The sequence below is a fragment of the Sceloporus occidentalis genome, unplaced genomic scaffold (genome assembly GCF_023333645.1).
Source record: "Sceloporus occidentalis isolate IW3139 unplaced genomic scaffold, rSceOcc1.0.p SCAF_12, whole genome shotgun sequence".
NCBI classification, from domain to species: Eukaryota; Metazoa; Chordata; class Lepidosauria; order Squamata; family Phrynosomatidae; genus Sceloporus; species Sceloporus occidentalis.
In genome coordinates, this window is record NW_028316992.1 from 19453771 (window position 1) to 19469936 (window position 16166).

Consider the following 16166-nt stretch of genomic DNA (forward strand, 5'->3'; position numbering starts at 1 on the left):
AATAAAAATAGTCAGAGGTGTGTGGTTCCCAAAACTGGATACCACTCCCAATGCAAAAAGTTATCTCTCCTTTGTGAGCAAATCTGACGGCTTGACATTTTCACAGGAGGGTTATACAGTATGTTCAGCTTCGCTGATGTAGTACTGTTTCAGGTCAGTAGATGGCCATCTAGAACATGCTTTTTCTTGGGACATTTACTTTTAGGAAGAAAAAATGGGGGTGAAAACCAAGTTTGCAACAAAAATTTATTTCTCAGAAGTCTTCTTCTTATTATTATTATTAACCTTTATTTATGAAGCGCTGTAAATTTACACAGCGCTGTACATACAATCTTTTAGTTAGACGATTCCCTGCCCTCGGGCTTACAATCTAAAACATCTTCTCTAATAGATGTTACTGGTTAGCATTATACTTAGGGTTACCAGATAGCATAACCATAGAGGAAGGAGTATGGCACTACAAAATGTAGGACATTTGAGAAAAATGTGGAACATCACAAAATAAATGCTGAAAACACTAATATAAATTCATGTTTCTTAGTCATACTCAGAATGGAGGACATTTCCTCCTGGATGAAGGCGGAAATGTAGGGCATGTTCTGGAAAATAATAATAATAATAATTTGTTTTATTTATATACCGCTATTCCAAAGATCATAGCGGTGAACAGCAAGTAAGCTAATTTGCCCCCAACAGTCTGGGTACTCATTTTAGCGACCTCGGAAGGATGCAAGCCTGAGTTGAGCTTGGGCCCTTTTGCTGGTCTTGAACTCGCAACCTTGTGGTTTTGAGTGAATGGCTGCAGTACAGGCATTTAACCACTGCGCCACCATCTGGTCACCCTGATTAAGCTCATATAGTAATGGCAGTAACTGCAATGGCTATTTTTGCTTTAACCATATAAGTACATTTGGGGATGTAGTTTGAAAATTTACAGTGAATTATAGCAAGAGTTGCAGTTTCCTTAGCCACACCAAAATCATACTCCAGCTTGGAGTCTGTGCTGGAGCACAGTTTTGGTGCAGCTTCTGGCCTCTTAATATGAATGTGTCATTTAAACAGCATACCTCCAAAGTGACTTGAAGCAGCTTTATTTTGGCCTGTCTCTTTGGACCCTTAGTTTAGCCTGTGTTAAACTAGGACACTGCAAAATAAAAGCTAAAAAGACTACTGTAAATTCATGCTTCTTAATCATGCTCAGAATGGGGGATATTTTGGAATTCCTTCTGGAATTATTTTATCAATCATATTATTTTGAATTGATTGTGTAGATTTTATTGTACACCATCCTAAGATCTTTAATTAGAGGACAGGATATAAAGATACAACGTATGCTAAAAGGTGCAGAAAAGCAACAAACATAAAATCAAATGCCAAAAAAGGGATGAAAAGGAAATGAAAGTTACAACTTAAAAGATACTATTAAAAAGCAAAAGTTGTTTACACCTGTCAGTGTCAATGTTGTATTTAGCTCTCATGAACTCATTGATGAAAGGGTGCCAGGCATTAGAAAAATACAAACACACACACACACACACCATTGCAGACATGACTAGATGTGCATGGAAATAACAGCAGAGAATGAAATGCCTGCTCTGAAGATAGGAAGCATATTGTAATCAGAGTAGCAAGTAGCGTACAGAAATTGCAAACAGATATTTATAATCTCCATTTGGTCCAAATGGTTAAATTTATAAAAGCTGATAGCTCCGTTGCATGGATGCAAATAGAAAGAAACATGTTACCAAAACATTATGGGGCAGATCTATTATCAGCTAAAGTTAAAAAAAGAAACAAAAACCTACAGTTTTAAGTTACAGACTTAAAAATAGACTTAAACCAATAGATCCATCACTAATGTGAATACATTCCTTTCAGCACAATTAAATAGAACAGATTCCTCCCCACCCCCAGGAGAACTTTAACTTTTTAAAAAACATATTGTAATGACAACATAAATAAAAAAACAAGCTTCAGAGCTATATAAAATAACACAAGAGGCAGAATTTGCTAAATCTAAAGGGATGAAGCTCTTTTGGGAGTCAGATTAAAGGATAAAAATAATAGAAAAACAACAGAATTCAATTTGGAAAATACCACCCTATAAATCAATATCTGCTTAAATAGAGGGAGTGCATTAAAATTATTTGTATATGGGATTACTATCTACTCCAGGGAGCCCTGATGGCACAGTGGTTAAATGCTAGTACTGCAGACACAAGGTTTTGAGTTCAATTCCAGGGGTTTCAAGGTTGACTCAGCATTCCATCCTTTCGTAAGTTGGTAAAATGAGTACCCAGCTTGTTGGGGCAATTGGCTTACAGACTGTAAACCATGTAGAGAGTGCTTAGTCCATTATGAAGCGGTATAGAAATGTACATGCTATTGCTATTGCTACTCAAACGCTATAAGATCAATAAGGAAGTGTCAAAGCTATGTTGGGAGATGTTGTAGCAAAATAGGTGATTAGAATTATATGTAATTTCTCCCCAAAATATATAGATACTAGATCGATAAGTCAAATGTTGGGCAAAACCCCCCACTATTATTAATTTCTGTATTAGAAAGTGAAATTGAAAACTTGTGGAGTGAAGGTCCTACAGCAGTTAGGTTAAGTGCTGCAAATCTAGAAATAGCTAAGGCATGAGAAACATTAGAAAATCTCTCAATACAAAAAAGTGGTTCAATTGGATATAGTCAGTAGCACTTTAAGGAGAATTAACATACAAAGTAAGAGTAGCAAGATGGGTCATAAAAGGAGATCTACTTGGGAGACTATTTATTGCTTATATTACTTAAGGCAATACTGTACGTAAATCTTTGGATCAAGAGAGTTTTGGAAAAACAAGTACTGAAGATAATGATTAATATTATTTGGACGACAAATATTTATGGAGATTGATAGCAATAAAGTTCATGGCTTCATGATTTGAGGAGGGAAGAGGAGGAGGGAGGGATATAGGGGAAAGAAAAATTAAGATGTCTATTTAGGGAGAAGGAGTTATTGTATGTCTCAGGATTAAAATTGTTGTTAAAAGTTTTTAAAAATAGCAAGTAGATGGTCCTCTTTAAGAATCAAAGCTCACTTTTGTTTAGAAGGTCCCCTCTAGTAAGAAACTGAATGACTTCATTATAACTCAACAGTCACTGAACTTTCATGTTACAGAAGCTACTGTGGGGATTATCTAGCATAAAGGTTTACAACCGATGTTAAAGGTAATTTTCCAGACATTCATGCATATATCTTGAATAATATTCTCTTGAGTAAGGGGGGGGGGGAACTTCATTTTTGTGCAACTATGAAACTATTTTCCAAGGTTTGTGGAACCACTTTACTTTAAGAGGGCTCTTCCTGAAGACCTTTTTCTTGTTATTTCAGCTTCCTGAGCCAGCTATCCGGGATCTGATTGTTGCTAGCGTTGCTGTGAAATATACTCAGTCTAATTCTGTTTGTTATGCCAAGAATGGACAGGTAAATGAATGGGGTCTTCAGGGAAGGTTTACCTATCTGCTTTTCAGCTGATGCCAATTTGCCAGATTGGCTGCTGTGAATCAAATATAAGAAGGCTAATTTATCCAACTGTATACAGAAGCAGTGATCTGTTCTAAATGTTTTCATGAGATCCTGCTGAGAAGGGGAGATTTCTCTGTCTTTATTTTTTTCCTGCCACTTTGCTCTTCTTGGCTCAAAAAATGCCAACATTTTCTTTGTAAGTTCAGTCTACTCCTATTTAAGTAGCACAGAGGAAGAAGATGAACAGGCACAGTAAAGGTGGCTGAATACACATTCTCTATCCTGAGAACAAGCGTGTTTGCAAACCAGTTTCAAAATGCTTAGGAAGTAATATTTTCATCCAGAATCTGTATGGATGCAGCTTTTTAACCTCTTCTTTCCATTTGGCATTGACTTATTGCCAGTTTCAGTCCTCCTCTGAAGCAAAGGGTTCTTTTGACTGGACTTGCTGTTCCCCTCACTGTTAAACATGTCTTGCTGAAATTTCCATAATTTCCCATGTTTATGGCATACATTCTCTGCAGAGTGCTCTTTTCTGTACTTCACCTCATTTCTGAGTGATTATGTTGATCGATAAGCCTTCTCAAAACTCTGGGGTCTGTAGAGTGTCTGTTTTCTTTTTGTTGGACAGAATTATCAGGAATAGGTCACTGATGAAACAAGTCTGCTAAGTGTGCTACAAGACTACCATATGGGGCTTTAATAGGGTGGGCTGTTGTGCCATAAATCTCCCCATACCTACCTATGTAGTTCTAAAGTGCTATGAGAGAGTAAAGGAGAATTCTGTATGAGACAAAGGCCTGATACAGATGTTGTGGAAGCAACTTCCTAAGGCCAAAACTAGGGCTGGGGAGTACGCAGCAACCGCACACTCCCCAGCCCTAGTTCGTATGGATGGCGCCATTTTGAAGGTGCGGTGTCCATACACAGCGCATGATGATGGCGTCACATGCGCACCGCCTCCACACAGACTGGCGTGTGTGTGATGTCACTGCGATGCTGGAGGGCACTTGCGGTGTCCTATCCGTGGTGCAGAAAGGAGCTCTGAAACAGAGCTCCTTTGGGGGGGGGGGTGCTTCGTTCCTGCAGCAACTAGATTGCTGCGGGAACAAAGCCAGGGAGAAAGGGGCCAGGTGGTCCCTTTCTCCCATGGCTGCACCTGTTGGGGTGTCTGGAGGCATGCAACCCCAAGGATACCCTTTTTCCAGGTCAAGGGGAAGCAGCGTTTTGCTTCTCCGTGGCCTGGAAATGCACCAGGGGCTGCCGGTATGGCTGCCCTGGCCCCAATCCTCTGCAGAAAGGGGCAGGTGCAGGCTGCCCCAAAGAAACATATGCTTTCCTTCTACTCTTTGAAACAGCTCAGGTTGGTATTCACGGTTCCCACATACTATCAACACAAACAGCTAAGTTGAGAGATTGGCCCAATATGTTGCGGGTGAATAGGGTTCTCGCCTCTCTTAGCCCAACACTACTTGCTACATAACACATCATCTGCTGAGATCTAGAAAAGGCAGGAACAGGTGAGTTCTCACTGTACAGGCAACATGTGTGCACAAACATGTATGATGCCAGTTGTAGTTCAACAACATGTAGAGGGGGAGATTTCACTTTCCTCTCACGGTTATCTTTCTTCATGCACGGACTTACTGATTTGTTGCTGGTGGTTCAAAAATCCAAATCTGCCTCCCTTCTTTAAAACATGAAGGGAACTAGAGCATGTATTATCTTGTACAGAATGTGGTTACAGTATACCAGTCTTCCCATTTTCAAGCAGTGTGGACTCTTAAGCCTCCAGCAGTTCAGGTCAGAGTTCCTGCTGGACCCATTCATCTTGGCTTTTGCCAATCCTTTACTCAGTCTGCTTATGCTGGGTTCTTGGGGAAATGTATTAGGCCAGAAAGTATCATTACTTTCAAAGCTATTTTTCCTTGTACAAAGCTGTCTGGATTCAGTAATGGGCTAGATGACAGTCAGGAAGCTAACACTTAATACTGACAAGGTGGAGGCAAGTTATTTGTTAGTCATTCCCATTTCTAGCCAGATATTCTGAATGGGGTTTAACTCCTGTTGAATGGGCAGGTGTACAGCTTGGGAGTGCTCAGTCCTTCACTGTCTCTTGAGGACTGTGGTCTTCTGTGGGTCGGTCTAGTTTCTTCCAATTTTGGTGCAGCTTTTCCTGTTTACAGATACTCTGGCTATGGCGGTCCATTTTAAGGGCCGCAACTGTAGCAAAACTGTTGTCTCACCCTCCAAGTTGGATTGCTGTAATGTGTTTTACATGGTGCTGCACTTGGAAATGGTCTGGAAGAAGAATGCAGCTGCTAGAAATCTAGCTTGTTTACCATATATCAGTTCTAACAAACTACATGGGTTGGTTTGTTTGCAAGCAAGCACAAATCAAGCTATTGGTTCTTACCTTTAATGCCCTACTTGGCTTCAGGCTCAAATATCTGAAGACAATGCTTCATGCTGACCCTGCATTAATATTTATCAGGGGAGGACCTGATATGTTATACTTCATAACAAAGGTTTGCTTATCATCTACAAAACGGGTAGGGGCAAGTCTTCTTTGCAGCAACAGCTAATCTTTGCAATGTTTGGAAAGATGTTCTGGCAAGAAGAGAGGCTTGCCAGATACTTACATTTTATAATTTTTGTGCCTTTCAAAATACTTTTTTTATTGACACAGATATATATTTTTAAATACATGATTTTTTAAAAGTTACATTTGTATTTTTTAATACTGGCTCGTACAGTATAGTAGTGTGCTGCTATAGTTTTAAACTGATTGCTATGCTTTATGTTTATATTCTAAGTTGTTTGATTATATTATGTTTTTATATTTTGTTTGCATTACCCTGAAATCAGAAATAAAGGCAGTGTAGGCCCTTTCTAAAACTCCCCATTTCCTTAGAAAATGCAGCTATGGTAGTGCTGGAAGATGATTTGATTTTTCTTATTCCAAACTTCACTGCAGTTCAGCTCTTCTTACACAAATCTCATTCCTAGCATATATTTCCAAATTAATTCTCTTATCTCTACTTGCCATCTCACTTGCCCAATTTAATCAACTGCTTTCAATTGGTATGTGAGAAATATCACCTGCTTGGCTTGCCTACTTTGTGGAGAGTATTAAAATGAGGCTATTCAGCATGAGAGTACAAGCATATTTTGAAAAAAGACAAGAGCAAGCTTTTAGTGTCCAGGTAGCCGTATCCCATGTATATTTATTGGTGCAGTAGTACAGTCAGGCTCACCAGTTGGGGGGCATAAAATGGTGCATTGTTTTAATTTGATCCTCCTGCTTTTTGATTTAAAATACATTAAGGAACCCTCGAAAGATACATCTTTACAGCTGTTCAGTCTTACAGTTCTGTCCATGTACAAGCTGTCCCTACAAACGTAATAAAAGGCATCTCCTTTCAAGAAGAATGTTCAGCTCCTTAATTTCCTCTCCCTCCTTGACTTTTTCTGTGCAACAGCTGTCTGATCAGCCTCCAGGATCTTTGGCAGAGGTAGATGCATTTGCTATTGTAAAATGCTAATAAATGAAAGTACCATCTGTGATGCTGTGAAAGTCAAGTCTCCAGTCGGGTTCAAGTAAATGCAAGAATCTAGTTGGCTATTAGGGCAAATAACACACATCTTTATTCTCTTTGTATGATTGCGCTCACTCAGTCTTATTCGCTGCTCCTGGTAAATTTTGTTTGTTTTCCTCTGGATATTAGAGCTCTCTCTCTCTTTCTTTTAACCTAGCAGTTTTTAGAACTTGTTAACATGAATATTTTTCTCTGAGTCAAAACCCTCTTAATTCATGTCATCCTCTCCTTTGTTTATGTGCTCAAGGGGTGAGGAGCAGTTGGAAAAACAAGAAGGCAGTAATTTAGGATTCTTATCTTGTGCCTGTTTCTTCTTCAATAAATGATTGAGCTGTTTATGCAATCATTGTTTCAGTTTATGCACATGGGGGCAGCCTTCTGTTGCAGCACTGAAAGCATCCCAAGGGAGACGGCTAGAACACGCTGAGATTCTTTGCCACTATAAACGAGTCCATTTTAATCTGAAACGACATATCTCAGTTGGCTGCTTCAGGTAATCTGGTACTTGTCTGGTATATAGTTGGCAATATAAATGTTTATTAGCTTCAAGCATTGTGAATATTCCAGGCTTAGAGCTGCACCCAGAATAAGTAAAGAGAAAACGTATGGCACTCTTGCATAATGCACACTTATAGCACTATGATTCTACTTTGCTGCCACGGTTGCCTCCTGTGAAGTCCTCCTGGGGTTTGTAGTTGCGCAGGAGGCATCAGAGGATGGTTCTCTGGCTGAGGTTTCCAAAGGCTCCGCTCTAAAACATCAATCCCTGGATCCCATAGTGTGTTGTCATGGCAGTTAAAGTGGAATCATAGCATTGTAACTGTGTAATGTGAAAGAGCCTATGATTGGGTTTTGATCTGCTTTTATTTGATAGCAGCAGAAATGCCTTGTTTTCTTTCTGGAATCATTAGGAACATATTCCAGTATTGTCCATCTCAAGGCACCGAATGACAGAGGTGCCTAGTGTTGTTTAGGAGAGTGGACTAGAGTTTCCTAGCAGAGAATTCTAGAAAATGACAGATCCCCAGGATTCAAGGGTCTGTGATGGTTTAAAAATGGTATCATACTGGTATAATTGTCATTTAGTGTTGTTCTTGTTGTTATTGTGTGCCTTCAAGTTGTTTCCTGAGTTAGCACTTTGGGGAGGCTTTCTTTGTCTCAAATCTGCTTGCTAACAAGGCATTTGGGGTAAGAAGAACCTTGTCTGAAAGGGGAAAGAAAATGCACCGTTAAAGGTAAAATGGCATTTTTTCAGGGCGGTGGGAAATCAAGAAACCTTTGGAAATGCATAAAACTGGACAAGGTGTCTCTGTGTTTATATAGCCCTGCTTTAAAATGAGCCATAGAAGGTTAGAAAAAAGACAACAAATGATTATGAAGGAATACAAATATAAAATTAAGAGGCTCGGAGCCTGAAGTGTCCCTTCTCTTTTACAATTTACAGTAACAGATTGATTTAGAGGAGGTCCTCACTGCTAGAACTGGGGGAATAGAAAGCAGATTTCCCCTAATTCCCATGCCATTTTCTCATATTGATCCACATGACTCTTAACCCTGTGGAGCTGAAGTGAGAAGGGGAACTGGTGGGAGCCCCTTTTCCTTCTACCAGTCAGAGCATCCCCTGAGTAGTATGCTAGTCCCAAGGATTGAAGGACCTATGCCACAGGTAGTTTGGCCAGACTACAGTATTGTTATGGCTATTCAAATTATTGGGTGATTACTAAGTTTCTGAGAATAGATATAATGCAAAATTGGCACAGACTAATTTACAAACAGCAAAGATAAGTAGCATTGTAGCCAGTAATAGTCACTAAGTCTTGCTGCAACAAAGGGGACCATTGACATGGCTTTGTGCTTGGGGCCTTAGAGCATTTCTCTGCATTGATGGGGATCCTGCTGTGATGGTAAGCCTTTATCTGGGCTATGGCACTATAGACTTCAGAGAGGGGCCCACACTCCTCAATCCAGTAGCATGTCCTTCTTATGGAAAGCCAACTCTCTAGAAGAAGATAATCTTGTAGTAGTAGTAGTAGTAGTAGTAGTAGTAGTAGTCTTGTGTGCCTTCAAGTTATTTCCAACTTATGGCAACCCTATCATGGGGTTTTCTTCGCAAGATTCAGTCAGAGGAGGCCCACATTTGTGGTCTGCCTATGGCCCATGTTTCCTTTTATCCTCACTGCTTGTCCTTTCCCTTAACTCCCATCCTCCCCTTTCCTATTGCTGCTATTTTTACCATTCCTGCTCTTAGAAAAATATTCTGACTCTTCCATAATCAGGCCCATTTAATCACTTGTCATGTTGCTTTCTGAGCTTCTTTGTTTGGAAGAGATTGTGGAGTTCTCACTTTGTCCAGAACATACTGTCTGTATTGTCTGTCTTACTAACATGTTGCTATCTTTTAATTCACACATTCAGGAACTCTCACATCCATCTTCACTCTCCTTCTACCCCCTTTCATCCCATCTGTCTTTGCCAGTATGCCTCTGCCAAGGGAAGTGTGCAGCATATGGGCACCCCTTATAACAAAGCTGTTGTTTCACACTCAAACACAGTACTTGGCATTATGGATTCATATAGTCATTGAATGTTCTGGAGAGTTGTGTTAATGGGGAATCATCATACTCATCCAGTTTGATACTTTAATGGAAGACCTGATTTAGCATGCTCAGGAAATATTGTGGTAACCACTACAGGACCAGTTGGCAGAAGGGAACCTCCAGCTTCCTGTTTCAAGATGATGCTTCAGCTGCTCTTGAACCCTGTTCCCCAGTCTTCTATAATAAAAGTGAGGTAGAACAAAGGAGCATGGTGTAGTGATTTGTGTGTTTGGCTATAACTCTAGAGACCAGGGTTGGAATCCCTGCTCAGTCGTGAAGCCCACAGGATGACCTTGGGCAAGCCATGTGCTCTCAGCCTCAAGGGAAGGCAATGACAAACCTTCTCTGAACAAATCTTGCCCCAAAAAACCCATGAGAGGTTTCCCTTAGGGTTGCCGTAAGTTGGAAATGCGTTGAAGGCAGCAACAACAGCAACAAAGGACAAAGCAGTAGTTGTTGCCACTGTTGATGTGGTGCACATTTTTGGGGATTGCATTCCTGTGAGGCCAAAGCTAAGATTTGCAGCTTCCTAGAGAACAGCTCTGGCCTGTAGATAGGTATGCAGCTCTATTTGTCAGTCAGTGGGATGGATGAGGGGTGTCGGTCCGTTGTGTCATCAGTTTACATTGAGTTTTAGTGGAGGTGTAAGCCAATTGAAGAGAGGATATTAGGCAAGAGGGCTTATTTTTTAATTGAACAAGCAGAATATTGCATCTGACTAGGATATGGGATGTTATCCAATCCATCCTGTATGAAACCCTGGAGGTATATTAAACAAGTGTAATGTTAGGCGATGCCAATAGCTGCCTTGTTAGCAATGAGCTGATTATTAGTTGGCTGTGAAAGAAAGACCACAAATCCAGGTTTTTCACTCCACGTCATTGAGGGGAGGATCCTGTTTATTTCCCTTTATACTTCTGGCAAGATATAAAGTTACTGCAGGAGTGAGACTACAGATGATTCATTTCTTTCACTTTGGCTTTTTGCTTATGGCTTTAACATCTGTTGCTGCCCGTCCAAGTTGGAAAGTTTGAGGCAGTGGCCAGGTCTCTTGTTGACCTAACAAGCAATTTGTCTTTCTCCTGCTGGTACTTCTTTCTTAAAAATCCATACTTAGATGGGAGGAAGAAGAAAATCCAAAAAGGGGTGGGAAGGAGATGTAAGGAGAGCAGGAAAAAAACATTTCTCACTTCTCCCTCTTCCTGTCTTCATTTCACTGAAGCCATTGTGCTGGGAGACACAAGACTTTATAGCCATGGCACTACGTGCTCAGACACCAAATATTCTAATGGGGAAGGCTTAGATGTTGGTTTTCTAACTCAGGGTATGCACATAAATAGCTTGGCCCAAAGAAGACATGGCCACTGTAGCATTTCAACATCACCAGTCATCAAATATACCTGAATCTTTTTTGAGACCATCATCCAACAGAGTTTGGGAAAGAGAGTTTTTTGGATTATTCTTTGGAAGATTCTGGGAGTTTCAGTCCATAAAAGTGAGCTTTCTAGGCTCTGTCAGCGACAATGTGGAAAGAGGACTTTTGGAAAGAGGGGTTTTGGAAGCAGGAACCCTGACTTTCACTTGGTGCCTGTTCTTGGACTTTTTGTTGCCAGGGAAATACTCTTTTCTTTCACCAGGCTTATAAACGTTTGCTTTGATTTTATTCCGTTTATTATGTTTTATGTTTGTCTAGATTTATAGACTTTCCAAGGCCCTTTTCACACTACACAGTTGTAGCACGGTGATTCCACTTTAGCTGCCATGGCCTTGGAATCTTGACCAAACTATTAAATCTGAGGAGGATTCCACAGGATGCAACCATGAAAGTTAAAATGAAGATCCCAGTCTTATATGTAGCATGAAAGAGGCCCAGGATTTAATTTATTTTTATGTGCTAGTGGAGGAGTAAAGAGCATGCAGTCTTCCTGATGTTGCTGGACTGCAGCTCCCAGCATCCTTCACCATCAGCTGTGATGCCTATGGTTGCTGGGAGTTGCAGTCAAACAATATCTGGAAAATTGCACTAGCGATTTAATTTTTCTCTCTCTGTTATTGTAAGATATCTGGATAATTTAAAAGAAGCTAGGGGGCTATGCAAATAGATTGGTACTGGAGTAGCATCTTTCGATCGTTCAGGATTGTTGTCTTGAATGTGCAGCTCCCTTTGAACACAGGCAGGATCTATCCAGAGGTGCCAATCTACTCCTCTTTTCTTAAAGTTGCCAGGGCAAACAGTCACTAAGATAAGGCATGCAAATGAAGGGTAATAGCCAATAACGGTGGGCCTAAAAAAGATCTATATATATATATATGCAGTAAACCCCGATCATAAGCCAATTAAAGTTTAGATCACCTTCCTGACAAATATCACTTAAGCGAGACTACCTACCCTTTTAGTTCTTTGTAACCACCCTGTTGTGGTGATCCAATGAAATGAGAAAGAATAGTCTTTTGTTCCCCTTTGAATTAGGAGTGGAAACCTTTCCAGATGTGGTTAGACATCTGGTCCCAGCAGCCATAGCCAGCCTGGCCACTGGTAAAGAATATTGGGTGTTGCCATCTAGCGATATCTGGAGGACTGCAGGATTCCAGCTCCTGGCTGCAGATGAAGTTGGGATTCTGATAAGCCACATTGAACTTGCTGAAATTTATCTCTGAGTAAAATATAGAGGATTTTATGGAACTGTGGGTTTTGCCTGGATTAATACAGAATGCAGTGTTGTGATTGTATGGCCATCACACAGATTATTAGAGCCTAGCTTGGATTCAATCATGCCTTTTATCCCACCCATCCTTCAGATGGGTCAGAGCAGCATACACACCTTGCCTGCTTTCTACTATCCTCACAACAATCCTGTGAGACAGATCAGAGGAGAGAATTTGACAGACCCAGTGTTGTCCAATGAGTTCTTGTCTTTTGTTTGTGTTTTGGCTGAGTGAGGATTTGAACCGGGGTCTCCTTAACCCTAAGCCAACACTGTAACAGCACAAATTGTGCACTTTTGCAGTTACTATTAGAAAGTCCTAGTCATGCTTGGGATTGCAGTGGTGGAACAGATCAGTAATTTCCGTTGACTGTAGAGCCTGGAAAAAGTGAACAGGGAGGTATCTATTCGTTGTATTGGTGTTTGCCTGGTTCTCGTGTGATATATTTTCCATATGAGTACTTACTTGTGGAGGATGGAAATATTATGTAAACTGGCACTTGGCTTTAGACAAAATAAAATAATGCTTCTTTTAATGTCATCCTTTACCATAGGATGGTTCTAAATTGCTTGCCAGACCACCTGCAAAATAATTTATTTAAAGAGAGTTTTTCTCTGGGTGTTTTTGGAAAATGTAACACCATATTAGAAATCTTGAAAGCAAAAGCAACTACTTGGTTTCTGGATGCTAAAATGAGATTGCTGTCCAGACTTCACACATAAGCCTACTTCTCACCTGTCCCTGCTCTCTGAATTGGTTAGTTTTGCAACTGGTAGTATTACACCCTCGTAGTTGCTTCAAAGCTTGTCTTCACAGAATCAGTGGATTCTCTAGTTTGTTGCCACCATTTCTCCCTCAAGATTTCTGACATGTAGAATTGATGTGGAAAGTAGCATGAAACCTTTATTTTCATTTGTGAATTGACTGAAGACAATTGCAGGGTCATTGCCTTTGGTGATGCCTAGTGAAAGTGTCTCTTCTAAGGAGACAGTAATTTGTGCCTCAGTTAAATGGCTTTGGGGACAGGGTTGGCTGGTTTAAACCAAATAACTTTAAAAATAAAACCTTCTGGTTTTTAAATTTTATTATTCTCAAATTATGTATTTAAAATTGATTATTCAGAATTCATTTATCTGAACATATTATTCATTATTTATTTAAAAAATTATTCATTTATTTAAATGTATGTAAAAAACCAGGCAGGATTTTAAATTTAAAACACCTGGTTTAAACAGACCCCCCCCCCCCCCAAAAAAAAAAAAACAAACCCTGCTTTTGTAGACTTTTTTTTCCAAACCTGCTTTTGAATGATCAGGAATGAACTAGTAAATTACCTTAATATTTTGAGTATCCAAAATACAGTGGTTTTGGATGCAGACATGTGCATAGCTGAAGTGGTACTGTGCAGCCAATCTGCCTGTCTGTCTCATGGTAGCCAGATGTTTCCAGTAGAATATGAAAATTTTACCTCTCTCTTTACTTAAATTCAGTCTCATTTTCTAGTTCTCTTTGTTTTGAAGAAGTGTTTTGAAGTACACACAGAGCTAAAATTGCAAATGTGGATACACTGGAGAAAGAGAATTGGTCCCAAAGGAGTGTGAACTTTGATATGTATTTATTTATTCATTTATTTCATTTATATTTATTTCATTTGCATTCTGTTATCTTGCAACTTTTGTGCACCCTTTCCTTAATAGGTGAAGAATTTCTTAGGTGAAGCATTATCCATGTTTCCAAGCTATGCAGCATTTTTTCTTGCTGCTTTGACTCTTGTACCAGCAGATATTCCAACACTTTCAGTGAGAGGTTTATACACTCTTCCTGATGTGCATCTTTCTAGAATGACTGTGTACCTAACCTTTGACTATTTCCCTGTTTTTGCATACATGGACAAGTTCTGTGATAGCTGAACACTGTCCAGCATTATGGGAAGGTAAGAAGCCTAAAGACTGCAGCCCTAAAACACATTTATTTTGATGAGATAAATGCTGTTCAGTGTGATGAGACTTTACTTCCAAGTAAATATGCATGAAATCAGACTGTAAGGTGGGGTTAGTAATCCCTCTTTGGAATGATGGTGTGGGCTCCAGCTTCTTCCAAACTTTCAAAGCTGTAGTGCGCTCCCTCCAGGCTAATGAATTTTTAACCACTCTGCTAGAATTGCTCTGTCGGGCTGCCTTAACATCTGTGTTAACTGCCCCTTCTGACAGTTTTTAGCAAAGTGTAGTGCTACCGGAAAGTCAGACAGCTGTAATATTCTCTGTTCCTTCGTAAGTTTCCCCTAGGGCTGGAGAGCCTCACTTTGCAGTAAGCCTTGCCCTAAACTCTCCAGTGTAACAGCTTTCCCAACACAGGCTCAATGCCTAGAAACTCTCAACGCTTGTCTACTCTCTTTGTCTTGGCTTGTTCTGGGGATGACTGAATAAAAAGCATACAAAATCATCTTGTTTGCTAACTGAATGTGTCAAAAGCTGCCAATATTTTTGCTTGCCCATTTTTTGGCAAGTACTGAGTTGCTAGTAACTGGTCAAAAAACATCCTTGCGAGAAGGATCCGTAGGAGCCTTGTTGATGAGTTGGTAAATATCAAGGAATATGGTTTTATTTTGCTGGTGAAAGCTCAAAGAAAAAAGATTTCTGATATGCCTTTTTAATTATAGGGCTCCTATGTGTTTTAGGTAGTTGGCATTGGGGCAGGGCAGCAATCCCGAATACATTGTACCCGCCTGGCCGGAGACAAGGCAAACCACTGGTGGCTCAGACATCACCCTCGTGTGCTCTCCATGAAGTTCAAGGCTGGCGTCAAAAGAGCTGAGATCTCCAATGCTATTGACCAGTATGTCACTGGGACCATTGGTGAGGTAAGCGATGGGACATGTGACTAAAGATACCTGAGAATCGTAAATGGCGATGTTTGTACATTTCCCCCTTAATTAAACCTGTTGGAAATAAATATGAAACAGAGTATGCTAAGACTTGCTGATTCGGGCCAATTGCATTTATCCTATCCTGCAGAGGTAGTTCATAAAAGCCCAAAGAAGGTGCTGTCGCTTAGTAGCAGAGCACATAATGGCATCCCTTCTGAGAAAAGTAACTTTGCTGGATCACACTGTTCATGAGCCGCCACCCAGTATGGCTTGTGCTCAGAAAGCTGAAACCTGTAATGTGAAACAAAGTTTGAACATTTGCCTTTGAGAGTTTATTCACTTAATTTTGTAATTTTTCCAGCAGAGTTATCACTTTGGAGCTGTAGAAATTAAGCTAGTGGCAATATCAAAACAGTGCCTTTTTGCTGGGCTTGCCCATTGCAAGGGCAGGGCATTACTACATTAGATTGTGGCGATCCAGAAGATGTTTTCAAAAATGTATTTTTGCAGGGTGAAGATCTTGTCAAATGGAAGGCACTGTTCGAGGAGGTCCCAGCTCTACTGACTGAGGCAGAAAAAAAGGCATGGATTGGAAAACTGAACGGAGTCTCACTCAGCTCTGATGCATTCTTCCCTTTTAGGGATAATGTGGATAGAGCAAAACGGGTAAGGATACGGAGCTGGGAGTGTTTTCTCAGTAGGCTGAAAAGGACTTGATGATGTTGTCGAATCAGCTACTCTTATTCTGAGTTCATCCATTTTGGTACTCTGAAATTTGGATTATGGACATTAGGGTTGCAAGTATGATATATATATATATAGATAGATAGATAGATATAGATATATATATAGATATATAGATATATATATACACACACACACAC

At 40.1% G+C, this 16166-nt stretch overlaps 1 protein-coding gene across 1 annotated transcript in view; it reads left to right on the plus strand.

Annotated features, from left to right (window-relative positions):
- ATIC (5-aminoimidazole-4-carboxamide ribonucleotide formyltransferase/IMP cyclohydrolase) overlaps positions 1 to 16166 on the plus strand; it is a 41084-nt gene that overhangs the window by 22978 nt on the left and 1940 nt on the right. Inside the window, exons 13-15 of the mRNA XM_089478089.1 lie at positions 3380 to 3472; positions 15094 to 15276; positions 15793 to 15948. Of these exons, the coding sequence (XP_089334215.1) occupies positions 3380 to 3472; positions 15094 to 15276; positions 15793 to 15948 (432 nt within the window). The remainder of the gene's footprint in view (positions 1 to 3379; positions 3473 to 15093; positions 15277 to 15792; positions 15949 to 16166) is intronic.